The sequence below is a fragment of the Hemiscyllium ocellatum genome, chromosome 46 (genome assembly GCF_020745735.1).
Source record: "Hemiscyllium ocellatum isolate sHemOce1 chromosome 46, sHemOce1.pat.X.cur, whole genome shotgun sequence".
Classification (NCBI taxonomy): domain Eukaryota; kingdom Metazoa; phylum Chordata; class Chondrichthyes; order Orectolobiformes; family Hemiscylliidae; genus Hemiscyllium; species Hemiscyllium ocellatum.
The window spans coordinates 7,521,857-7,548,936 of record NC_083446.1 but is presented as its reverse complement, the minus strand read 5'-3'; the positions used below and the strand labels follow the sequence as shown (position 1 = coordinate 7,548,936).

At 52.1% G+C, this 27,080-nt stretch overlaps 1 protein-coding gene across 4 annotated transcripts in view; it reads left to right on the top strand.

Annotated features, from left to right (window-relative positions):
* The window catches only part of tm7sf2 (transmembrane 7 superfamily member 2), a 32,187-nt gene that overhangs the window by 1,219 nt on the left and 3,888 nt on the right, over positions 1 to 27,080 (top strand). The window contains exons 2-11 of one of the 4 annotated variants that reach the window (XM_060855795.1): positions 1,373 to 1,546; positions 3,197 to 3,393; positions 4,320 to 4,374; positions 5,945 to 6,142; positions 8,364 to 8,467; positions 10,584 to 10,703; positions 13,014 to 13,182; positions 17,626 to 17,706; positions 20,695 to 20,817; positions 22,639 to 23,761. In XM_060855795.1, coding sequence (XP_060711778.1) covers positions 1,489 to 1,546; positions 3,197 to 3,393; positions 4,320 to 4,374; positions 5,945 to 6,142; positions 8,364 to 8,467; positions 10,584 to 10,703; positions 13,014 to 13,182; positions 17,626 to 17,706; positions 20,695 to 20,817; positions 22,639 to 22,799 — 1,266 coding nt within the window. In that variant the 5' untranslated portion in view covers positions 1,373 to 1,488 and the 3' untranslated portion in view covers positions 22,800 to 23,761. Of the gene's footprint in view, positions 1 to 1,372; positions 1,547 to 3,196; positions 3,394 to 4,319; positions 4,375 to 5,944; positions 6,143 to 8,363; positions 8,468 to 10,583; positions 10,704 to 13,013; positions 13,183 to 17,625; positions 17,707 to 19,504; positions 19,667 to 20,694; positions 20,818 to 22,638; positions 23,762 to 27,080 lie in introns of those variants that run through there. The other 3 variants (XM_060855796.1, XM_060855798.1, XM_060855797.1) reach the window with 3 other exon arrangements.

The window sequence follows — 27,080 nt, the reverse complement described above, 5'->3', positions numbered from 1 at the left end:
AACTAAGAGGGAGTTCCGAAAAGACCACTCCCTCCGTGACTCCCTCGTCAGGTCCACACCCCCCACCAACCCAACCTCCACTCCCGGCACCTTCCCCTGCAACCGCAAGAAATGCAAAACTTGCACCCACACCTCCTCCCTCACTTCCCTCCAAGGCCCTAAAGGATCCTTCCATATCCGCCACAAATTCACCTGCACCTCCACACACGTTGCATCCGCTGCACCCGATGTGGCCTCCTCTATATTGGGGAGACAGGCCGCCTACTTGCGGAACGTTTCAGAGAACACCTCTGGGACATCCGGACCAACCAACCCAACCACCCCATGGCTCAACACTTCAACTCCCCCTCCCACTCCACCAAGGACATGCAGGTCCTTGGCCTCCTCCATCGCCAGACCATAACAACACACTGGCTGAGGAAGAGCGCTTCATCTTCCGCCTGGGAACCCTCCAACCACAAGGGATGAACTCAGATTTCTCCAGTTTCCTCATTTCCCCTCCCCCCACCTTGTCTCAGTCAAATCCCTCGAACTCGGCACCACCCTCCTAACCTGCAATCCTCTTCCTGACCTCTCCGCCCCCACCCCCTCTCCAGCCTATCACCCTCACCTTGACCTCCTTCCACCTATCACATTCCCAACGCCCATCCCCCAAGTCCCTCCTCCCTACCTTTTATCTTAGCCTGCTTGGCACACTCTCCTCATTCCTGAAGAAGGGCTCATTCCCGAAACATCAAATTTCCTGTTCCTTGGATGCTGCCTGACCTGCTGCGCTTTTCTAGCAACACATTTTCAGCTCTGATCTCCAGCATCTGCAGACCTCACTTTGTCGTCATATACTGGGTCAGGGTGGTTCAGTGATTAGCACTGCTGGCTCACAGCACCAGGGATGTGCAGGTTAGGGTGGATTGGCCGTGCTAAATTGTCCCATAGTGCCCAGGGCTGTGCAGGTTAGGGTGGATTGGCCATGCTAAATTGTCTCATAGTGCCCAGGGATGTGCGGGTTAGGGTGGATTGGCCGTGCGAAATTGTCCCATAGTGCCCAGGGCTGTGCAGGTTAGGGTGGATTGGCCATGCTAAATTGTCCCATAGTGCCCAGGGATGTGCAGGTTAGGGTGGATTGGCCGTGCTAAATTGTCCCATAGTGCCCAGGGATATGCAGTCTTGGGAGTGGGGGGAGGTGGTATTCATGGGAAATGCAGGTTTAAAGGGCAGGGGTGTTGGGATGCTGTTTGGAGGGGTTGGTGCGGACTTGATGGGCTGAAAGGCCTGCTCCCACACAGTCGGGATTCTCTGATGCTGACGAAGGCTCGCGCGCGGAATGCTTTGGTCGCTGTCAGATTGCAGTAAAACTGCCTGGTGGTTTCTGCAGATCGTTGGCACACGAGTGGTCCCTGTGGAGGATGGCACGCTGGGCAGTCGCACAGTGAGGCATTCACCTCCGTCGCTGGGAGCAGCCCCGCACAGGTACGCGGGAGCAGAGCGGCGATGGCTGACAAGGTCAGGACGCAGAGGACCAGGGAGCTGGAGTTCGGAGGACTCCTCGGTGAGTGTTTTCCCCCCCACCCTTTACTATGACATCAAACCTGGCCTCCGAGACCCCCCCCCCCCCCAACGGTAAACAGAACAACAGCTAAGAACTTGGGTGAGGGAGACACAACGATGTGGCATCACTAACGCCGTACTGACCCGAGCAGGGAGGGAATGGAGCCCTGCTCTGGGGCATGTGGTGAGCTGGCCCATTGACCAGGCAGAACGCCCCCATCGCTTCCCCCGGACTGGGAAGAATTGACCAGGCAGCTCGCCCTCAGGGATGGAACCAAGACGGGTGGTAGGTGGAGGATTGAATTAGAGTTCTACACAAAGCAAAAATATGGTCTTTCATGCATCGTGGCTGGGCCCAGCATTTATCACTCCCCCCCCCCCCCCCCCCACACCCCCCCGTCCCTAGCTGCCCCCTAGCTGTGGGGATCTTGAACTGCTGCGGTCCGTGTGCTGTGGGTCAGACCCACAATGCACTGGGGGAGGGAGCTCCAGGATTCTGACCCAAGGGATGGGGAGCGGTGGGAACTTGCAGGGAGGGGGGTGGTGTTCCCCATGTACCTGCTGCCCGTTGTCCTTCCAGATGGTGGTGGGTTTGGAAGGTGCTGCCTGAGGAGCCTCGGGGAGTTGCTGCAGTGCGTCTTGTAGATGGTACACACTGCTGCTACTGAGGGGGGGGGGGGGAGGGAGGGGGTGTGGGGGCCAATCGAGCGGGGGCTGCTCTGTCCCTGGATGGTGTCGAGCTTCTCGAGTGTTGTTGGAGCTGCCCCCATCCAGGGGCAAGTGGGGAGTATTCCCTCACCCTCCCGACTTGTGCCTTGTTGATGGTGGGACAGACTTTGGGGAGTTACTGGCTGCAGGATTCCCAGCCTATTGTAGACACTGTGTGTCTTTATCGTTGAATTAATGGTAATCCCCGGGGGGGGGAGTAGTTCAGTGATAATTTTTAACAATAAACATTCAAGGGGTATGGGTATCGCTAACTGGGTCAGCGTTTATTGTACTGGAACCGAGGGGCTGACTGGCCCGTTTCAGAGGACTGTTTCATTTCGGAGTTAACCACGTCACTGCGGGAGCTGGACCTGGACCAGACTGGACAAGGGTGACAGATTTTCCATCCCTCCCTGAAAGGGCGTTAGAGATACACTCTGACTGAGGGTCTCCTTAAATCAAGTTGGTTTGTTTCTCTCACACTCATTTGTTCTCTCTCCCTGCCACCTCGTTCACGTTCTCTTGCTCTCGCTCTCTTCCCCCACCCTGGCCCCGTTTGTGTTGTTTCTCCCCCTCCCGTTCTCATTCTCTCTGTCCCCCTCTCGCACCCTCACTTTTCTCTGTCGCTTTCTCCCCCCCCCCCCCTTCCTGTTCTGTCTCTGTCTGTCTCTGTCTGTCTGTCCCCCATTCTCTGTCTGTCTCTGTCTGTCTCTTTTCCCCCTCACCCTGGTCTGTCTCTCTGTCTGTCTCTGTCTTTGTCCCCCTCCCCCATTCTCTCTGTCTCTGTCTCTGTCTCTGTCTCTCTCTCTCTTTTCCCCCTCACCCTGTTCTGTCTCTCTCTCTACCCCTCCCATGCTCTCTCTGTCTCCCTCATCTCTCCCCCCTCTTCTCTCTTTCTCATACCCCCCGCACCCCGTTGTCTCTCTCTCCTTCCCTGGGTCAGGTGCCCTGCTCCTGCCAGTGCTGTTACCCTGCACCGTCCTCCACCTGCTGCTGGCCTGTCGCTCCGAGGAGGCGAGTGTCTTCAGCCTGCCGTCCCCCGTACCATCCCTGGCTGAGCTCTGGATCCCGGGCTCCCTCCTGCTGCTGCTGGCCTGGTGCGGGCTACAGGCTGCCCTCTACCTGCTGCCTCTGGGTCAGGTGGGTCGTACCACCCCGCTCGCGGTGGTGGGGGGTAAGGGACGGAGGCGGTGTGGCTCTCTCTCAGGCAGGTGATGGTGGGGGAGGGGCGGGGGGTTGGGGGCGTGGGCTGGTGAAGGGGAACGTCAAGGTGTGTGTCGGTTGGGGAACTCAAAGTCCAGGGTCGCCAGCGCTGAACTGAAGTACAAGTCCACACCGACCCTCCAAAGACTAACCCACCCAGACCCATTTCCCTCTAACTAATGCACATAACACTATGGGGCAATTTAGCACAGCCAATCCAGGGATGTGCAGGTTAGGGTGGATTGGCCGTGCTAAATTGCCCCATAGTGCCCAGGGATGTGTAGGTTAGGGTGGATTGGCCGTGCTAAATTGTCCCATAGTGCCCAGGGATGTGTAGGTTAGGGTGGCTTGGCCGTGCTAAATTGCCCCATAGTGTCCAGGGATGTGCAGGTTAGGGTGGATTGGCCGTGCTAAATTGTCCCATAGTGCCCAGGGATGTGCAGGTTAGGGTGGATTGGCCGTGCTAAATTGTCCCATAGTGCCCAGGGATGTGTAGGTTAGGGTGGATTGGCCGTGCTAAATTGCCCCATAGTGCCCAGGGATGTGCAGGTTAAGGTGGATTGGCCGTGCTAAATTGTCCCATAGTGCCCAGGGATGTGCAGGTTAGGGTGGATTGGCCTTGGGGAAATGCCAGGTTACAGGGAGAGCGCGGGATGTTTGTGCAGGGTCAGTGTGGATTCAGTGGGCCGAGTGGCCTATTTCCACACTGCAGGGATTGTATGTGACAATAGTAAATCAAATTGTGGGGGTGTGTGTGTGTCACGTGCACTGTGGATAGGGCTAGGCCCTTCGGCCTGACCCACCTGTGCTGGTGGTTATAAACCCTCCTCTGTCTAAACCCGCTTCCTGTTCTGTCTCTGCAGGTCACAGAAGGCATGCCTCTCCGAGATGGCACTAGACTCTCGTATCGCATTAATGGTACTTTGTCTTTCTTCAGCGGTTTACCCTTTTTGCTGTATTCAGTGTGTCTGGCGGTCTGTCCGTCGGGGCCTACTTTAGTGAGCCAGTGGAGAGTACCTTGGATCGCGAAGGTCTGCTGGAGAGCTAGGGATTCAGGAACTGATTCCCCCATTGCAGGCAGGGCAGACGGGGTGGATCCCTGGGGATCAGCTCCAGATCACAGGCTCTCCCTCGGAGCAGTGCCAAGGCAGGGCGTGTACAGAGAAGCTGGTTGGAGGATAGGAGGCAGCCTCCTCGCTAACCCCTGCAGGCGTGGGAATGAGACCCTCGCTGTAATAATTTAATAATTCCGAGAGCATTGAGTACAGGAGTTGGGAGGTCATGTTGCGGCTGTACAGGACATTGGTTAGGCCACTGTTGGAATATTGTGTGCAATTCTGGTCTCCTTCCTCTCGGAAGGATGTTGTGAAACTTGAAAGGGTTCAGAAACGATTTCCAAGGATGTTGCCAGGGTTGGAGGGTTTGAGCTACAGGGAGAGGCTGAACAGGCTGGGGCTGTTTTCCCTGGAGCATCGGAGGCTGAGGGGTGACCTTATAGAAGTTTATAAAATCACGAGGGGCATGGATAGGGTAAATAGACAAAGTCTTTTCCCTGGGGTCGGGTGTCCAGATTTAGAAGTTATGGGTTTAGGGTGAGAGGGAGAAGGTTTAAAGGGGCCTGAGGGGCAACATTTTCACACAGAGGGTGGTGCGTGTGTGGAATGAGCTGCCAGAGGAAGTGGTGGAGGCTGGTACAATGACAACATTTAAAAGGCATCTGGATGGGGACAGGAATAGGAAGGGTTTGGAGGGATATGGGCCAAGTGCTGGCAAATCTTTTAGAGGGATATGGCCAAAGAACACAGACACAGACACAGACACAGACACAGACACAGACACCCCTCTCTGAGGGAATACAAACCCTAACACTAATCTCCTGTTTATATCAGTCGGCCAGGGCTTCCTGACTGGGACTGTTAACCCACACCAATCAGGGATCTCATAGTCAATAAAATCTACCTAGTGCCAGTCACTGCGTAATTCTTACCTTTAGTAGCCCAAGCACTCAGTACAAGAGCATGGCGTTGATGCTGAAACTGTGCGAAACGCTGGTTTGGCCACAGCGGGAGTACTGTGTGCAGTCCAGTCACCGTGTGGCCCGATTGGACGTGATTTCCCTGGACGCTGTCCAGCCTTGGAGAGTCAGAGCTAATTACAAGGCTGAGAGGGGCAGGAGTTCATGTTGACAGGGGACCTAGTGGAGATGAATGGGACAATGAATGTTTGCCAGACTGACTGGGGGAGGAAAGGTGATGACTGGGGTTTCCCCAGGTAGTTGTGATGGTGGTTTGGGGGAGGATCTGTCAGTTGAGTTGTGTATGTGCTATGTCCATGACTGCCCCTCACGCTCTTGTATTAATTCTCTCTTTCCCCCTCCCCCTTGTGTTTATTCTCTCGTTAACTCTCTCTGTGGCCCTCTCTCGCTCTCGCTCTCTGTGGCCCTCTCTCGCTCTCGCTCTCTGTGGCCCGCTCTCGCTCTCGCTCGCAGGGTTCCAGGCCTTTGCCATCACCTCTGTCCTAGTTGTGGCTGGAGTGGCGTCCGGGGTCCTGCGGCTGAGCGTCGTCTACGATGGCTGCCTGGGTCTGGCAGTGGCTGCTGCCATCTTGTCGTTTGTGCTGGCCCTCCTCTTGTATGCCCGCTCGCTCTGTGTGCCCGAGTCGGCGCTGGCTCCTGGCGGAAACTCAGGTGGGTGACTCCCGGCACGTGGGAACTGGGAATGTCGGCCGCTGTGCCTGCCTGCTCGCTCCACACGGATCCATCCACTCCCAACATTGTAGCCCAGCCCAGAATATTCCCCCCCACAACGCCCATCTACACTGCCTCATCAAAGACCCCCCTCACCCCCATTATACCTTCTTCCGTTGGGCAGCAGATACAAAAGCCTAAACACACAGACCAACAGATTCAAGAACAGCTTGTTCCCCGCTGGTATCAGACTCCTGAATGGACCTCTGACGTATTAGAGTTGATCTTTCTCTCCACCTTCTGTGTAGCTCTAACACTATATTCTGCATTCTGTTCCATTACCCTGATGTTCTTAAGATTTGTCTGGATGGTATCCAGAACAGGATATCTTGGGACAATAATAAGTCAAGTCATTGCCAGGGGCTTTCAGGTCGCGCACCCCGTCATTGTCATAGAGATGTACAGCACGGAAGCAGACCCTTCGGCCCAACCCCTCCATACTGACCACAGAGTCATAGAGATGTACAGCACGGAAACAGACCCTTCGATCCAACCCGTCCATGCCAACCAGATATCCCAACCCAATCTAGTCCCACCTGCCAGCACCCGGCCCATATCCCTCCAAACCCTTCCTGTTCACATACCTGTCCAAATGCCTCTTAAAATGTTGCAATTGTACCGGCCTCCACCACTTCCTCATTCCATCCACGATCAGAGATTTCCATTTACAGTGCTGTCCGCACTTCCTTCTTTTCCTTTGGGTGGCTCCTTTGCTTGTTGTTATAAAGCAGAGGCTGATCCCTTTCAGGGAGCTAAACCCAAAACGCTGAAGGAGAGGGGTACCTTGCCCTATAATCTGTAAAAGTGTGGGACCTGCGTTTCAGCAATTTCTCCCTGTTACTTAAAACAAATCCCTGGCACTCACTTTAAAATCAATACGTAGAGATTTAGTTATCTAACAGTGAACAGATTAACTAAACTATTAACAAACTGGATAAATCCCTTCTATCTCCTAACTATTCCCAAGTAAAGCAAGTATGCTGTTCCAATAAATGCAAGTCCCCCTCGTTTTAAAAAAATATATAAAGTTTAGTGTCTCGAAATTACAGCCGGGTTACGTGTCTTCCGGAATGTTCTGTGCCTTCTCTGTCAAGTCTTCTATCGGGAATATTAACTCGCTGTGCTGTTGTTATTTGGATGATGCATTTTCTAAGACATTGATGCGGCGGTGGGAGCCAGTGATTCTGTCTTGAGGGCTGTTAGCTCTGGAGGATGACCGCTCGCTCTGGCGTCTTTATCCGGCTGCCCCCCTTTTCTTTTATACCCGTGATGATGTATCGATATTCCTACGACAGTTGTCGAAACCATCAGATTTAAATTTAATAAGTTTTTGGTTCAAAGTTTGTGAGAAGATTTATAGCTCGGGTGCTCGTTGTTGTGGTTCTGTTCGCCGAGCTGGGAGTTTTTCTTGCAAACGTTTCGTCCCCTTTCTAGGTGACATCCTCAGTGCTTGGGAGCCTCCTGTGAAGCGCTTCTGTGCTGATTCCTCCGACATTTATAGTGGTGTGTCTCTGCCGCTTCCAGTTGTCAGTTGCTGTCCGCTGCAGTGGCCAGTATATAGGGTCTAGGTCGATGTGTCTGTTGATCGAATTTGTGGATGAGTGCCATGCTTCTAGGAATTCCCTGGCTATTCTCTGTTTGGCCTGCCCTATAATAGTGGTGTTGTCCCAATCGAATCTAAGTTGTCTGGTGTAAATTGACTAAAATTAAAAGCCTGTTGTCTTGGGGTAAGGACTGCTGCTTGGCCTTTCGGTACAGATGTTTCCGTTCGGGTGCTCTCTGTGTCCCTGCGAATTTTCTCTGAGATCCATATTAAATCTCTAAGCACGGTGGTGGGGGAAAGAAAGCACACCGTCTTCTAAAGGGACCACGCGAGGTTTTCCCCGTTATACAATTTTACAAACACTGAAATTCCTGCCTCCCGATCCACAAGTACTCAACCCAACCTTGCAACACTGCTCGGCCATCTTTCTAACCCCGTCGCAACTGTATTCACCGAGCCAGTGGCAGACTCCATGTGTTGGGGATGGTGTCAAATGGTGGGTAGGGGTGCAGCTGCTGCCAAACACAGTGGGTTTTGGGATGGGGGTGGGGTGAGGGAGGGGGGGTTACAGGGGAGGACAGAGGAAGGTGCTAATTTCCCCGACCTTTCCCGCCTCAGGTAAACCAGTCTACGACTTCTTCATCGGCCACGAGTTGAACCCTCGGATTGGGAGCTTCGACCTGAAGTACTTTTGCGAGCTGCGGCCCGGCTTGATCGGTTGGGTGAGTGGATCTAACTCTTTCCCTCCCCTCCCCCAGCCCAATGGCGTCTGCTCTTCCTCCTTTCCCCACCCCCCAGCTGCGGCAGGACCCTGTACACCAGCCGTTCCGTAGCACTCTTCACTGTGGGAGGAAGCCGGAGCACCCGGAGGAAACCCCGCGCAGACACGGGGGTGCGGGGGAGAGATGCAAACTCCACACAGACAATCGCCCGAGTCTGGAATCGAACCTTGATCCCTCGTGCTGTGAGGCAGCAGTGCTAACCACTGAGCCACCATGCCGCCTAGACTTGGTGGCCCACAATGTTGTGCCAAATTTGACCCCAAATTAAACTAATCCCTTCTGCCTGTCCATATCCCTCCTTGTGTACTCATGTGTTTATCTAAAAGTTCCTTAAATGTCCCTATCGTATCTGCCCACACATCACTGCTCCCTGGCAGCATGTTCCAGAGTCCTCTGTGTTTTCAAAACTAACTTGCCCTTCACGTTGCCTTTGAACTTTCCCCTCTCACCTTAAATGCATGCCCCCTGGTGGTTGACATTTGGCAAAAAGGATTCTGACCATCAACCCTCTCTATGCCCCTCATAATGTTATTGCCTTCTATCAAGTCTCCCCTCGAATCCAGAGAAAATGACCCGAGTTTGTCCAGCATCTGCGTACAGCTCATACCCTCTAGCATCCTGATTTTAAAAAAAAGTTTTGTCTGCATCACCGACTGAACACACTGCATTACTGTGTGTCAAGGGGGAGGCTCAGTTTTCCAATAATTCCCTCCCCTGAGCTGGGGGATTAAGCAGACAACGTGTTGTTGTGGTTACTACATGCAAGATGTAAAGTCTCTCAATTAAGCTGGACATATGTTGCTTTGAGGCGTTACCTCCTCCCTGAGCATCTGTTTCTCACTCAGCATCTGGTGTGTTTAATGTCCTATGATGGTAGTGACTTTACAGCAGACAGAAGGGTGCAAGCTAATGGTTGGTGTCCTCTGCTCTGTTTTAGGTTAAGTTTGGTGGATTTTAAATCGTTTAGGGGTCCTGTGGTGCATCTCCTCCTGTTCACATATTTCATGAATCCCTTTAGTCTTCGCAGCTGTATTATTTACTCTGGTGGTTTCACAATGCCAAGAGGGTCCCCCGGGACAAGTGAGGGTTGGGACTAATATTAATTTCATGTCTTTTTGTTATCCTATGTATCAGCCAGTCGGGATGTGACAGCTCTTACCTGAAAGAATCATAGAAATGTACAGCATGGAAAGAGACCCTTTGGTCCAACTCATCCATGCCGACCAGACATCCCAACCTAATCTACTTCCATTTGCCAGCATTTGGCTCATATCCCTCCAAACCCTTCCTATTCATGTCCCCATCCACATGCCTTTTAAATGTTGTCATTGTACCAGCCTCCACCACTTCCTCTGGCAGCTCATTCCACACACGTACCACCCTCTCGGTGAAAAAGATTAGATTAGATTACTGACAGTGTGGAAACAGGCCCTTCGGCCCAACAAGTCCACACCGACCCGCCGGAGTGCAACCCACCCATACCCCTACATTTACCCCTAACACTATGGGACAATTTAGCACGGCCAATTCACCTGACTGGCACATCTTCGGACTGTGGGAGGAAACCGGAGCACCCGGAGGAATCTGCAAACTTCACACAGTCAGTCGCCTGAGTCGGGAATTGAACCCGAGTCCCTGGCGCTGTGAGGCAGCAGTGCTAACCACTGTGCCACCGTGCCGCCCACTTAGGCCCCTTTTATATCTTTCCTCCCTCACCCTAAACCTATGCCCTTCTAGTTCTGGATTCCCCCACCCCAGGGAAAATACTTTGTCTATTTACCCTATCCATGCCCCTCATGATTTTCTAAACCTCTATAAGGTCACCCCTCGGCCTCCAACACTCCAGGGGAAAACAGCCCTGGCCTATCCAGCCTCTCCCTACAGCTCCAACCCCAGCACCATTCTTGTAAATATTTTCTGAGCCCTTTCAAGTTTCCTTCAGTTTAGGGAAGGGGGCTGCGGTCCCTTGGGGAGGGGGGGAGAAATGCAGGAGGATCTTGTTCAGGCCCCCCCCCCCTCTGTGTGATCGGCGCTGACCTCCCGCTCTCCTTTCCAGCTGCTCATTAACCTGGCGATGCTGCTGAAGGAATGGGAGCTGCGAGGGAGCCCTTCCCTGGCCATGATTCTCGTCAATGCTTTCCAGCTCCTGTACGTCGTCGACGCCCTCTGGCACGAGGTGAGCAGGGTCTGCGTTTGCCTGGTGGGTGGGAGGGGACGGTGACCAAACTATCTGGGGCGGGGGGAGGTTGGTGGGCTGGAGCTGGGGACCCTCCTGCCAGACAAGGTGGTAAAGGCAGGATCCACCCGCCCCCCTCCTTTCCCTCTCATCGTATTTGGAGTCATAGAGATGTACAGCATGGAAACAGACCCTTCGGTCCAACCCATCCATGCTGACCAGATATCCCAACCCAATCTAGTCCCACCTGCCAGCACCTGGCCCTCCAAACCTTTCCAATTCATATACCCATCCAGATGCCTTTTAAATATTGCAATTGTACCAGCTTAGAGCCAAGAGCTGGGATGGAAGTTGAGACTGGGTTCGTTGTTTTCTTTGGGATAGTCCATGCAAGATGGGCAGACTGGCCCTGTTCCCTAAAACCTTTTGCTTTGGATTGCTGTTCGAGTCTTGGTGTCTCCTCCCGGAGCCTGTAAGGTTTGTTCTGATCCGCTCTGCCTTGGGATTGGGTTCCTTTTTCCTGTCGGCTGCTTGTTAGCTCAGTTCCGCCCGGCCTCCGTCCTGACTCGCTCAGTAACCGAGCCCAGAGTGGGAAGTTTGACTTCGTAAGCCCCCATTCTTTAACCAGGTAGGATCCGATCAGATGGGGGGGAATTACCTTTGTCCCAAGAACATATAAAATCAAACAACACCAGGTTAGAGTCCAACAGGTTTAATTGGAAGCACTAGCTTTCGGAGCGACGCTCCTTTATCACGGGATGTGGGGTTTACTGTTGAACAACCTGATGAAGGAGCGACGCTCCGAAAGCTAGTGCTTCCAATTAAACCTGTTGGACTCTAACCTGACATTGCGTGATTTTTAACTTTATACACCCCAGTCCAACACCGGCCTCTCCACGAGGGACATGGCGAGGGTGAATAGTCAGGGTCTTTCTCCCTGGGGGTGGGGGAGTCCGGAACTAGAGGGTTTAGGGTGAGAGGGGAAAGGGACCCAAGGGGCAACGTTTTCACCCAGAGGGTGGTGTGTGTGTGGAATGAGCTGCCAGAGGAAGTGGTGGAGGCTGGTACAATTACAGCATTTAAAAGGCATCTGGATGGGGACATGAATAGGAAGGGTTTAGAGGGATATGGGCCAAGTGCTGGACTAGATTAGGATAGATATCTGGTCGGCATGGACAGGTTGGAACTGAAGGGTCTGTTGCTTGTGCTGTACATCTCTATGACTCTGTAACTCGTCATTGTGCCTTTAACTTAGTTAAGTGCCCCCAGGAGCATTATCAAGATCAAAGTTTGACATCAAGCCAGGGAAGGGGACATTGGGGCCAGAGACATTCGAGAAGGGAGATTTTAAGCAAATGGAGGTTGTCGTCGTGGAAACCCAGGACACTACGCTTTCAGACCTGGGGAGTTGATTGAGGATTCTGAGGCTTAGATAAACGAATCCCTGTTGGTGGAGGACTGTGTAAGAGAGCGGGTACTAAGATGGATTGAGGGAGACCATACACGTTGGCTGTGATCTCACTGAGTAGAAGGGACTGAATGGGACCTAAAATGATATTGTCCAGAGACCGAAATGGAACCCTTGCTGAAAATCCTTGGGGGAGTCGACGGCCTAGTGGTAGTATTGCTGGACTGTTAACCCAGAGAGCCAGGTAACGTTCTGGGGGACCCAGGTTCGAATCCCACCACAGCAGGTGGTGGGAATGTGAATTCAATAAAAACCTGGAATTAAGAGTTTAACGATGGCTGTAAATCCATTGCTGATTGTCGGAAAAAAAGACCCCACCTGGTTTCCTTTATGGAAGGAAACTGCCGTTCCTACCTGGTCCGGGCCTACACGTGACTCCAGACCCTATAGCGATGCAGTTGACTCTTAACTGCACCTCTGGGCAATTAGGGACGGGGCAACAGATACTGGGCCCGGCCAGTGACAGCCGTGAATGAATAAAGACAAAAAAGGAATCGCGCAAAGTGAGTTTTCAGTCAAGTTGGAACTCCCCAAGGTTAAGCTGAGGCCAAAGTAACGCCACAGGGTTGAGGTTTGTGACTGATATGGCCTTTGAGGGGCTGGGCCTACCTTAGACCGTAGACACAGGAATGGAAATTAGGCCATTCAGCCCATCGGGCCTGCTCCGCCATTCAATCATGGCTGGTAAGTTACTCAATCCCATTCTCCCCATAACCCTTGAGGCTCAAGAACGTACCTACCTCGGTCTTGCATATACTCAGTGTCCCGGCCCGCGCAGTTTTCTGTGGTAACGAATGAATCTTTTTTTCTTTCTCTCTTGGTTTTCCAATGGTTACCTGCAGGAGGCGGTCCTGACCACCATGGACATTGTGAACGATGGCTTCGGTTTCATGCTGGCATTTGGAGACTTGGCGTGGGTCCCGTTTACGTACAGTCTGCAGGCACACTTCCTGGTCGGTCACCCCCAGGAGCTGGCACCGGCCACCGCAGCGGGCATCATCCTCCTGAACGGTAAGTGCGGGTTGTGATCTCCCACCTCCTGCAGGCAGTGATCGGCACACTGGCTGGACTGCTTCATCGAGTCCAACAGCCCCGTAACCCATGGGAGGCAGCAGCGGCCTAGTGGTGTTATCACTGGAGAGGTGAAAGTGAGGTCTGCCGATGCTGGAGATTAGAGTCGAGGGCGGCACGGTGGCACAGTGGTTAGCACTGCTGCCTCACAGCGCCTGAGACCCGGGGTCAATTCCCGACTCAGGCGACTGACTGTGTGGAGTTTGCTCGTTCTCCCCGTGTCTGCGTGGGTTTCCTCCGGGTGCTCCGGTTTCCTCCCACAGTCCAAAGATGTGCGGGTCAGGTGAATTGGCCATGCTAAATTGCCCGTAGTGTTAGGTAGGGGGTAAATGTAGGGGGTTGCGCTTCGGCGGGTCGGTGTGGGCTTGTTGGGCCGAAGGGCCTGTTTCCACACTAAGTAATCTAATCTGCATGGTGCTGGAAAAGCGCAGCCGGTCAGACGGCATCCGAGGAGCAGGAGAATCGACGTTTCGGGCGAAAAAGTGGAACGGGGTGAACTGGCCACTTCTCTGCCATTTCCAGACACGTTGGAACCTCTGCCTTTATGACCCCTCTTTGAGTTTGGAGGGGGAAATTAAAAAAAAAACAAGGACAACATTGCTGATGAAGGGCCTTTGCCCAAAACGTTGATTCTCCTGCTCCTCGGATGCTGCCTGACCTGCTGTGCTTTTCCAGCGCCACACTCTCGACTCTGAATCCGGAGATCCTGGGAATCTGGCAGAGACCCACGACATCAGAAGGGTGGAATTTAAATTTGATGAAAGAAAATCAGGGACTAAGAGTTGAATGATTACCATGAATCAATTGTTGGAAAAACCCATCTGGTTCATTCATGTCCTTGAGGGGAGGTCTTAATGGACCTGGCCAGACAACTCAAGGAGGCCGTCCAGACCCTTGCATTTATGTTTTTCTTTGGAAAGGCAGATGTAAAGTGGATATTCTCGGAGTGATTCAGCTGATCTGACCACTCGGCTTTAAACAGAACAGAATTTATTTAAACGTTTACGGGATGAAATGCAAACTTAAGGAAACTATTTAGATCAGATTAGATGAGATTCCCGACAATGTGGAAACAGGCCCTTCGGCCCAACCAGTCCACACTGACCTTCCGAAGAGTAACCCACCCAGACCTATTTCCCTCTGACCAATTGACCTAACGCTATGGGGCAATTTAGCACGGCCAATCCACCCTAACCTGCACATCCCTGGGCACTATGGGACAATTTAGCACGGCCAATCCACCCTAACCTGCACATCCCTGGGCACTATGGGACAATTTAGCACGGCCAATCCACCCTAACCTGCACATCCCTGGGCACTATGGGACAATTTAGCACGGCCAATCCACCCCAACCTGCACATCCCTGGACACTATGGGACAATTTAGCACGGCCAATCCACCCCAACCTGCACATCCCTGGACACTATGGGACAATTTAGCACGGCCAATCCACCCCAACCTGCACATCCCTGGACACTATGGGACAATTTAGCATGGCCAATCCACCCCAACCTGCACATCCCTGGACACTATGGGACAATATAGCACGGCCAATCCACCCTAACCTGGGCACTATGGGACAATATAGCACGGCCAATCCACCCTAACCTGCACATCCCTGGACAGTATGGGACAATTTAGCACGGCCAATCCACCCTGACCTGCACATCCCTGGGCACTATGGGACAATTTAGCATGGCCAATCCACCTTAACCTGCACATCTTTGGACTGTGGGAGGTATCCCCACGCAGACAGAGGGCGAATGTGCAAACACCACAGGGACAGTCGCCCGAGGCTGGAATCGAGCCTGGGACCCTGGTGCTGTGAGGCGGCAGTGCTAACCCTCTGTGCCGCCCATAACTTGGAATAACTTAATTTATTTAGTAACCCAACTGACACCAATATCGCAACTTAACCAAGCTGTTTTGAGCAGTGCAACATCCCACGAACACGCCCCTTAGCGAAAGGTAAGTTCGACCATAGGTTCTCTCAGGCAGGAGAGGATTCGGAGAGAGAGCCCAGCTAATTCCGCTGTTGAAGTGCGGATCCTCTTTTCACTGTAGCTGCTTCTCCAGGTCCTCCGCTAAAACTAAACCCAATTAGGGGAAAACAAATGGAACTGGGAGAACTGGCCACTTCCCTGCCATTGTTTCCAAGTAGATACCTCCAGACACATCGGCACCTCTGCCTTTATGACCCCTCTTTGAGTGGGGAGCATAAATAAACCAAGGACAGCATTCCCGACGAAGGGCTTATTGCTCGAAACGTCGATCCTCCTGCTCCTCGGAGGCTGCCTGACCTGCTGTGCTTTTCCAGCGCCCCACTCTCGACTCTGATCTCCAGCGTACCTGTGGCCCTCCCTTTCTCCACGGCCGACGTAGACCTGGTTAAATGAGCAGCATTGTCACAAAGGAAACCCCCTTACCTGCTCTGGGCCTGCATGTGCCTCTAAGGCCAGGGCGATGGGGTTGCCCTCTCGGCCATTAGGGATGGGGCAGTGCTGGCTGAGCGAGTGACATTCTCATCCCGGTGAATACTCCTGATGCCAGAAAGATGTTGCAGTGGGAGGAGAGAGTGCTGAACTGCGGACGCTTGTAATTTCCTTTTCTATCGCTCCCCCCTCCTCTTAACTGTTCGTCATTTGGTCGAACAGAACTTGGTAAATATTTGTATACATGAGGCCGTGTACAACAGTGTCTGAGTTGGGGATGTAAAATCAATATTGGTTTCTCCCGCAAATTGGTATTCTTGTGAAGTGTCCTGACGACTTTGGTTTTAAATATCCTGCTTCAGCAACATGCAAGTTTTCTGTTACTAATGATGTGTACGCCTGAGGAGGAGGTACATGAGAACATGAATTGGGGTTATAAAATAAATGTCGGTTTCCCCCCTTAAACTGGTATTCCTGCAAATATCTTTTTCAGCGTAGACTGCAAGAAATCAGAAATTGACTCTTGAGCCAGTGAAAGGATTGACTGAGAGCAGGGGAGGGGAGAGAGAGGGAACTCTTGAGGAAAGTCTTAACCAGAGAAGGGGACTGGGCCAGGGGAGGATATGGGGTTTAGGAAGAGAAATGCACTGTTTTCGGAGTCTCTGGTTGAATAAGCTTCCAGCAATGATTATGGGTGGCACGGCCAACCCACCCTAACCTGCACATCCCTGGGCACCAAGGGACAATTTAGCACGGCCAATCCACCCTAACCTGCACATCCCTGGGCACCAAGGGACAATTTAGCACGGCCAATCCACCCTAACCTGCACATCCCTGGGCACCAAGGGACAATTTAGCACGGCCAACCCACCCTAACCTGCACATCCCTGGACACTATGGGACAATTTAGCACGGCCAATCCACCCTAACCTGCACATCCCTGGGCAATATGGGACAATTTAGCACGGCCAATCCACCCTAACCTGCACATCCCTGGGCAATATGGGACAATTTAGCACGGCCAATCCACCCTAACCTGCACATCCCTGGGCACTATGGGACAATTTAGCACAGCCAATCCACCCTAACCTGCACATCCCTGGGCACTATGGGACAATTTAGCACGGCCAATCCACCCTAACCTGCACATCCCTGGGCACTATGGGACAATTTAGCACGGCCAATCCACCCTAACCTGCACATCCCTGGGCACTATGGGACAATTTAGCATGGCCAATCCACCCTAACCTGCACATCTTTGGACTGTGGGAGGAATCCCCACGCAGACACGGGGCGAATGTGCAAACACCGCAGGGACAGTCGCCCGAGACTGGAATCGAGCCTGGGACCCTGGTGCTGTGAGGCGGCAGTGCTAACCCTCTGTGCCGCCCATAACTTGGAATAATTTAATTAATTTAGTAACCCAACTGACACCAATATCGCAACGTAACCAAGCTGTTGCAAACACTGCAACATCCCGCAAGCACGCCCTTAGCAAAAGGTAAATTCGACCATCGGTTCTCTCAGGCAGGAGAGTTAGCAATGCTGCCTCACAGCGCCAGGGACCCGGGTTCAATTCCCGCCTCGGGTGACTCTCTGTGTGAAGTTTGCACATTCTCCCCCGTGTCTGTGTGGGTGTGCTCCGGTTTCCTCCCACAGTCCAAAAAAGTGCAGATCAGATGAATTGGCCACGCTAAATTGCCCGTAGTGTTAGGTGAGGGGGGCAAATGTAGGGGATTGGGTCTGGGTGGGTTCCGCTTCGGCGGGTCGGTGTGGAGTCGATGGGCCGAAGGGCCTGTTTCCACTCTGTATCTAATCTAATCTGGAGAGCCCGGATGATCTACCGGAGACTTGCCCAGTGGTAACCTGTACCTTTTGGAGCCATTATTCCACTGTTCGCTCTCCCTGCGGACTATAATAATGCTGCTTGTTCTTTCATTTATGTTTCAGCTCTTGGATATTTCATATTTCGTAGCGCGAACTCTCAGAAGAACACTTTCCGCAGGAACCCTAATGATCCGAAAGTGGCGGGTATGTAATGTGCTGTTCTCCTGTGTATCCGTAAGGGGGCCCCCAAGGGAAGAAGGCTTTCATTGGTCAGTACATTGAGTATAGGGAGTTGGGAGGTCATGTCGGAGCTGTACAGGAGAGGCCACTTTGGGAATACTGCATTCAGTTTTTTTTTAGATTAGATTACTTACAGTGTGGAAACAGGCCCTTCGGCCCAACAAGTCCACACCGACCCGCCGAAGCGCAACCCACCCATACCCCTACATTTACCCCTTACCTAACACTATGGGCAATTTAGCATGGCCAATTCACCTGACCCGCACATCTTTGGACTGTGGGAGGAAACCGGAGCACCCGGAGGAAACCCACGCAGACACGGGGAGAACGTGCAAACTCCACACAGTCAGTCGCCTGAGTCGGGAATTGAACCCGGGTCTACAGGCGCTGTGAGGCAGCAGTGCTAACCACTGTGCCACCGTGCCGCCCACGTTCTGGTCTCCTGCTATAGGGAAAGATGTTGTGAAAGTTGAAAGGGCTCAGAAAAGGATTTACAAGGATGTTGCCGCGCTTGAAGGGTTTGAGCTACAGGGAGAGGCTGAACAGGCTGGGGCTGTTTTCCCTGGAGCATCGGAGGCTGAGGGATGACCTTATAGAGGTTTATAAAATCATGAGGGGCATGGATAGGCTGAAGAGACATGGTTTTTTCCCCCGGGATGGTGGAGTTCAGAACTAGAGGGGCATAGGTTTAGGGTGAGAGGGGAAAGATATAAAAGGGACCTAAGGGGCAACTTTTTCACACAGTGGGTGGTACGTGTGTGGAATGAGTTGCCAGAGGAAGTGGTAGAGGCTGGTACAATTGCAACATTTAAGAGGCATCTGGATGGGGACATGAATAGGAAGGGTTCATGGGCCAAGTGCTGGGAAATGGGACTAGATTGGTTTAGGATATCTGGTCGGTATGGACGGGTTGGACCGAAGGGTCTGTTTCAATACTGCATGACTCTTAAGTAATCTGAACCAACCCAGTATGACTTTGATCTCCTGATCTTCCACTGGGTGGGGGGGATAGACTGGGTTAGAATGCTGAATGGCCGTAGTTCTGGAATTTGTTGGTTGACGGTGAAAACCTGTACCTACCAGCGCTCCCTCGAATAATGTTGGGATACAGTCCCTGATAGGGCAGAGGGGTCATGGACTGTCCGTGGAGTCATAGATCCTGAAAGAACGTATTGCATTCTAGAAGGGATGATGGTTCACAGGAACTGTTTATATTCAATAGTGTGGGGTCATACAGCACGGAAACAGATCCTTTGGTCTAACCCATCCATGCCGACCAGATATCCTATACTAATCTGGTCCCATTTGCCAGCACTTGGCCCACATCCCTCTAAACCCTTCCTATTCATGTCCTCATCCAGATGCCTTTTAACTGTCATTGTACCAGCCTCCACCACTTCCTCTGGCAGCTCATTCCATACACGTACCACCCTCTGAGTGCAACTTAGATGAATGTAACTCTTGAGAGAGAATTCTCCATTTACAGGAAGGATATTATTTAAGCTGGAACGGGTTCTGATGAGATTTACCAGGTTGTTGCCGGGAATGGAGGGTTTTTGAGTCACAAGGAGAGGGTGGGTAGGCCGGGACCTTTTTTCCCTGGAGTGTAGGAGGCTGAAGGTGAGCTTATAGAGGTGTATAAAATCATGAGGGGCATAGCCAAGGTGAATGGTTCCTAGGGTGGGGAATTTCAAGATGAGGGGGCAGATTTAAAAGGGACATGGGGGGGACAAATGTTTACGTATGGAATGATCTTCCATAGGAAGTGGTGGATTGTGGGTACAGTTACAATGTTAAAAGACATTTGGATAAGGACATGATTAAGGATCCCTGAAGAAGGGCTCATGCCCGAAACGTCGACTCTCCTGCTCCTCGGATGCTGCGCTTTTCCAGCCCCACTTTTCAACTCTGGTCTCCAGCATCTGCAGTCCTCACTTTCTCCTAAGGACGTGAATAGGAAAGTGTGAGACACCGAGCTCACAACATAATAAACTTCAGTCCCGAGTCAAATTCTGAAGCAGCGAGTTTTTTATTGAAACGTTCTTGCAAGAAGGGGTGACGAGCAATTAGCCACCCCGATGCAGAAATTACTCCGCAATTTATACAGTTTAATTCCCGGTACTTCCCTGTTTACCTTATTGGCCTTCAAACCGACCAATATTCCTGATTGTGTTCTGCCCCAGCCCAGCTATGCTCTGCCCTTGTTTACTTCTCCCCCTACTCCAACCTGGGCGACCCTCCCCCACTAGAAGAAACTTGGCTCACCTCCGTGCTGCCATGAGGGAAATTTGCTGAGCTTGGAATATCTTAATGTTCTTTTTCAACTTATCTATTTGTCTGTAACATCTTGGATTGTTTGCGGGCACGTTCCATTCTTGTATGCAGGTGTTAGTTACCTCAGCTCTTTGCTGAAGCCATTATACATTGGTGTAGTTTTGCATAAGCAATTATGCTTTGGAGGGACATTGACCAAGTGGAACTAGTTCAGTTTGGGATTATGGTCAGCATGGACTGCTTGGGGCCGAAGGGTTTGTTTCTGTGCTGTATGGCTTCAGAGACCTGAATTTGTGTAGCTACCCCTTGGGGGCGGGGGGGTGGGGGTTGTAGGAGGCTAGAGGGATAAGGAGACGCCAAAGGGCTCATTCAAGATGGCGGCAGTCTGAAAAGTCTGCTATGTTGGGCTCCGTGCCAGATCCCAGGCAAAGTGGGCTTCTACCCACACCCCTAACCCCATGAGCTACCCCGAAGAAAAAAATTGTCAGTGTAAAGGAGACGCCAGAAAACTTGAGGGTTTTATCAAGAAGGGTGAGAACTTCATAAATAAAAAAAGCGAGGTGTTGCTTTTAGTGAAGAGTGGCGAGGGTTTGGGCTTGGGGCGTTGGGTTGTTTCTGTCGCTCGGTGAGCTGAACTTCACGTTTGTACCTTCCTTCCCCCGTCCTAACCCCTTTCAGCACTGGAGACAATCCCCACGGCAACCGGGAGACAGCTTCTGGTATCGGGCTGGTGGGGCCTAGTGCGTCATCCGAACTACCTTGGAGATCTGATCATGGCTCTGGCCTGGTCCCTGCCCTGTGGTGAGTCCTGGGTGAGGGGGTGGGTCCGTTCAATCGTGCCGGTCAAAGGCTGGACCACTCCAGCTGGAAGTGGGCAGCCCCATGGCAAGGGGGATGCTAACGCGCGAGCAGATGTCGAGGGAACGTATGGGCGCGCTCGGCCTGTTGAATTGATGGTGCGCCTCCCCCTACCTCCGCCTCCCCCTTCCTGTCAACCCCCGGGACTGCTGCTGGTTCGGAAGAAACTGTGGAGTGTGAGGGGGTGGGATGGCGAGGGGCTTTATAACATTAGATCAGAGATCCTCCCTGGACCACACCCCCCGCGGAGATGCTAACCTCGCCACCCGTTCTGTCGTTTTCTTTTTCCCCAACTGGAGGTGCATGCGGAGAGGCAGCTAAAATAACAGTCCCCACAGGGCAGGTAGAGACACTTTGGTCCACTGAGTCTTCACCGACCCTCTGAAGAGCAGCCCACCCCCATTTTCCCATGGCCAATCCACCCTAACCTGCACATCCCTGGGCACTATGGGACAATTTAGCACGGCCAATCCACCCTAACCTGCACATCCCTGGACACTATGGGACAATTTAGCACGGCCAATCTACCCTAACCTGCACCTCCCTGGGCACTATGGGACAATGTAGCACGGCCAATCCACCCTAACCTGCACATCCCTGGGCACTATGGGACAATTTAGCACGGCCACTCCACCCTAACCTGCACATCCCTGGGCACTATGGGACAATTTAGCACGGCCAATCCACCCTAACCTGCACATCCCTGGGCACTATGGGACAATGTAGCACGGCCAATCCACCCTAACCTGCACATCCCTGGACTGAGAGGAAACCGAAGCACCCAGAGGAAACTCATGTAGACGTGGACAGAACATGCAAAGTTGACACAGACCAGTTGCCCGAGGGTGGAATCGAACCTTGGTCTCTGGCACTGTGGGGCAGCAGCGTTGAAGGGCTGGGGCAGATGCATTAGGAAACTCTTACAATCTGGGTCTTGGGGTGAAACAGGAGAGGGTTAATGCCTCGACTCCTGATGACCCTGTCAGTGTAAAGTTCCTTTTGTTTTACCCCCCCCTTCCCCCTCTGCTGAGCTCTTTGTAAAGCTGGGGTGGGTAATGAGTCCGATTCTTAGATCCGGAAGGATCGATTCCCTGGCCTGGAGTTCTGATTAAACTCCGCTAGGATGCTGATTTTCTGTGATGTCATGATCCTAAGCCTTGCTGGGCTGGAGAGGGTGAGGCGTAGAACTTGACTTGATTTATTATGGTCACGCGCACCTACGCACAGTGAAAGGTTTTGTTTTGCGAGCAGTCCAGCCAGATCGTAGGGTGCTCAGACAGAGTGGTTACACTGCATGGGAGGTGCACTCAGACAGATCGACATTATTTGAAACTAGGGAGGTCCAATCATCAGACAATTACAGCAGGGAAGAAGCTGCTCCTGAATCTGGGGGTGGTTTTAAGTTTCTGTATCTCCTGCCTGATGGAAGAGGCATTTCTGGGGTGGGAGGGGATGGTAACGGCAGCCGTTTCACGGCAACGGGAAGTGCGAAGGGAGTCCGTGGATGGGAGGTGGGCTTCAGTGTTGTGCTGTGCTGCTTAACGGTGCTGGGCAGAGATGATCCTCGGATGCTGCCTGAACTGCTGTGCTCTTCCAGCACCACTGATCCAGAGATGATCCTGCGGCCAGTTGGTGTTGGAAAGTTGTTGAGATGCCCGCGTATTGTTTTTTTTTTGCGCGATGGGTCAAGGGTTGCGGCGATTCCCTGAGATGTGACGTCCCTGTGTTTCTTGTCCACCTCCTCCCCCCCCCCCACACACACAGGCTTGGCACACCTTCTCCCGTATTTCTACGTTATCTATTTCACTGTCTTGTTGATCCACCGCGAGGCCAGGGACGAGCACCAGTGTCGGCGGAAGTATGGCTCCGCCTGGAACGAGTACTGCAAACGGGTTCCCTACCGCATCTTCCCGTACGTGTACTGACCGCACGCCGCGTTTGCCGCTTTCTCTGAACACCTGCCTGTGAATCCACAGACTTATTCTCCCCCCCCCCCTCCCCCCAATAACTTCTCCCTCTTCACTTTCCCACCATCCCTCGGCCCCTCCCACCCACAACCCATTCCGCCAGCACCGGGTGGCCATTCTTGATGCTCGGACCCAAGCGAGTTGCCAGGCCCGGGCGGTCTCGGTCCTTTGGCACCTCGCGACAGAGTCCAACTCCCTGCTCCCGTGTGGTGCCCACCGCCAGCGTTTTCCAAAGGGGCCGCCGGGAGGCTGATGGGGAAACCGGAGACGATTTTCCACTGACGGATCATCGGAGCAGTTCCGCAGCTTTTGAGTGAGGCCCACCGTTCGAACTCGGTTTGTGCTTTCAGTCGCTCGGTTTGAGTCACGGCTCCGATCTCGGCGGTGACAAATCGCCGCGTCTTCGGACGGTGTGGAAATTTGACTGTCGCCTTCGCTGTCCAGTTACGGAGCCTGGAGGTAAACCTCAGACAGTAGGCTGCTCATTTCTTTAAAGGGTAAAGCATTGAATCAGAAACAAATACCAAACATGATCCTCGGGAAAAGTCAAATCGTGTCGACAAAGGGTTCACTTGATCTGAATTTGCCTTCTGGTCTCAACCGTAAGAATCGCAGTTGCCGGGGTGACGGTGGCCCTGATATAGGAATGATATTAATAAACTGGTGAGGGCTCAAAGAGGTTTACCGGGACGTTGCTGGGTGTGGCAGGTTTGAGTTATGAAGAAACTTTTTTTCACTGCAGTGGAGCAGGTTGTGGGGTGACCAACGTAGAGGTTTATAAACTGGGTATAGATAGAGTTAGGAGAAAGTGAGGACCGCAGATGCTGGAGATCAGAGCTGAAAATGTGTTGCTGGAAAAGCGCAGCAGGTCAGGCAGCATCTAAGGAGCAGGAGAATCGACGTTTCGGGCATAAGCCCTTCTTCAGGAATGGCTCATGCCCAAAACGTCGATTCTCCTGCTCCTTGGATGCTATAGATAGAGTTAACGTTAGGTGTCTTTTCCCTAGGTTGGGGGATTTCGATAAGTTTTTAAGATGTGAGGAGAGAGATTTTTAAAAAATACATAATGGGGCAATTCTTTTTACACAGTGTGGTTAGTGTATGGGATCAACTTCCTGAGGAGGTGGTGGATGTGGGAACAGTTGCAACGTTTAAAAGACGTTTAGATAAGGACATGAATGGGAAAGGGTTTGGAGGGATATGGGCCAGGAGCAGGCAGCTGGGACTAGGTTAGTTTGGGGATTATGGGTCAGCACGGACTGGTTGGGCTGAAGGGTCTGTTTCTGAGCTGCCCGACTCCTTGAACCAGCCTTGCTGATGGTTTTGGAGGAATCAAGCTCCTCTCTACAACCTGACTCTCCTGGCCTGTGGGGGAGTAATTTATTTCAGAGGGTTGTGTGACTTTGGGACCCCACGTCCCGTGGGATGGATCATTTTGAGTATTTTGAGATATAGTTCAGAGGTCATCTCTGGGACACCTGCACCAACCAAGCCCACCGCCCTGTGGCTGTCCACTTCAACCCCCCGCCCACCCACTCCACTCTGCCAAGGACATGGAAGTCCTGAGCCGTCTCCATCACCACTCTCTAAGCACCTGGAGGAAGAACGCCTCATCTTCCCGTCTCGGGACCCTTCAATCACATGGCATAAACATCGACTTCACCCGTTTCCTAATCTCCCCTCCCCCCAGATCCAGCTCTCCAACACGGCACTGCCCTCTTGACCTGTCCGTCTTCCTTCCTATCCATCCACTCCACCCGCCCCACCTGCGTCCCCTTATTGCTTTCCCAACCCACATTTAACTCTCCGCTCCCCCCCCCCCCCCCCCCCCCAACATTCCTGATGAAGGGCCTCTGCTCCAAACCTCGACTCTCCTGCTCCTCGGATGCTGCCTGACCTGCTGTGCTCTTCCAGCGCCACACTTTTCGACCGAGATGGGTTTCACGTCCAGCAAGGGATTCAGGGGGGAAGATGGGAATGTGGAAATTGAAACGTAAACCAATCAGCTATGACCAGCAGATCAGGCTCAAGATCTACTTTCCTCTTTGATATCTGCAAACGACCCAGCCCGATCTAAATGTAAACTTCTTTTTTGTTCACTGGTGCGGAAGTGACTTTGTCAACTAAGTGTTGTCATATCCTTTAATCTCCAGTTGCTGATAACTATCAGATTCTGGAGTGTTCCTGCCCTCCCATTGATGAGATATGAGGGTCTTCCCATCTCTAATTGCCCTTGAGCTGACTGGGATAATTAACTGTGCTGCTGTGGGTCAGGAATCTCTGAAGCTCGCCAGGTTCAAAATGGCGGGATCTCTTCCTGAAGCAAGATGGTTTCTCAGTGTAGTATGGTCATCGTTACTGATGCTCACTCTTTATTCCACTCCCAGAGTCCTCTGAGCCTGCGCCGCCACGTCTGGCCCTTCCATATCAAAGCTGCCTTCGCTTCCAGGATCCGTATCCCTCTATTCCCTTCCTATGCCAGGTGATTCTTGAATGCTGGTATTGTCTGCTTCCACCATCTCCTCTGGCAGCACATTCCAGGCCCTCACCACCTTGCCTCTCACGTCTCTTTTAAACTTCCCCCTCCCTTCACCTGCGTTCCCCCAGTAACTGACCCCCTCCACTCTGGGGGGGGGGGAGGGGAAGCCTCCACTCTATCCGTGCCATCACAATCTTATAAACTTCTGTCAGGTTGCCCCCTCGACCTCTTGCCTTACAGTGAAAACAGCTAAAATCCCCCACACGTTTCATTAACCAGCGCGAGGAGTGTAGCAGGTGATCAAATGTTCCTGTTGGTCAAGAGATCCATATAATCAATATAAAAAAAACACACATTAAGTAATAGAAATACAATGAAGGGGGATGTGCACATCACTGTTATACTTTATTTACATCATAAATCCCTCCAGTATTAACTTGAATAAACTTATTGCCAGAGAGCCATTTCACTCACACCCTCAACAGACTTTTTGGACATTGTGGTATTTCTGGGATATAGGATTTGTCGGTTTGATGTTCATTAGGGTGCTGTATTAGGGTTCAGTTCTGGTCTCCCTGCTATAGGAACGATGCTGTTGAACATGAAAGGGTTCAGAAAATATTTCCAAGGATGTTGGAGGGTTTGAGCTATAGGAAGAGGCTAAACAGGCTGGGGCTATTTTCCCTGGAGCATCGGAGGCTGAGGGGCGACCTGAAAGAGGTTTATATCCAAGGATATGCAGGTTAGGTGAATTGGCCATGCTACGTTGCCCGTAGTGTTCAGGGATGTATAGGTTAGGTGCTGGTGAGTTTTGAGGTTTGTAGCTCAGGTTGAGGTCCTGGGTGTAGGTTTGCTCGCTGAGCTGAAAGGTTCATTTTCAGACACATACTGGGTAACATCTTCAGTGAGCCTCCAGACGAAGCACTGCTTGTTTCCTGCTTTCTATTTGTATGTTTGGGATTCCTTGGGTTGGTGATGTCATTTCCTATGGTGATGTCATTTCCTGTTCTTTCTCTTGGGCTAGGTGCATTAGTTAGGGGTAAATGTAGAGTAATAGATTCGGGGAATGGGTCTGGGTGGGTTACTCTCCGGAGGGTCAGTATGGACTTGTTGGGCCAAATGGCCTGTTTCCACATTGTAGGGATTCATGATTCTGTAAAATCAAGAGGGACATGAATAGCCAAGATCTTTTCCCCAGGGAGGGGAGTCTCGCAGCAAAGGGCATAGGTTTAGGGGAAACATTTAAAAGGGACCTGAGGGTTGTGCGTGTGTGGAACGAGCTGCCAGAGGAAGTGGTGGAGGCTGGTGCAATGATAACATTTAAAAGGCATCTGGATGGGGACATGAATAGAAAGGGTTTGGAGGGATATGCTGGTAAATGGGACTAGAATAATTTAGGATATCTGGACGAGTTGAACAGAAGGGTCTGTTTCTATGCTGCACAACTCAACGACTGAACCTCTCACAGTTTTAATGTGCTGGGATTCAGCTCGACTCTTCCCAAGTGGTGCTAGTTTGGAGTACTGTTCCATGTAACAATGCTTCAAGCAGGACATCTCTGCAGTGTAAAGGCACTGCGGAGAGCAACAAGACCTGACCTGGATAGCCGAAGGGAGGTGGGGGAAATGGGAGAAGCTTGTGTTCCGTTTTGTCACCTCGATAGGTGACATCATCAGTGCGTCTTTGATATGGTGTTGGTGGTCTGTCCTGCCTGGTATCTATATGGCTCTGCTTGTTTGGACATCTGCTATTTCAGGTAT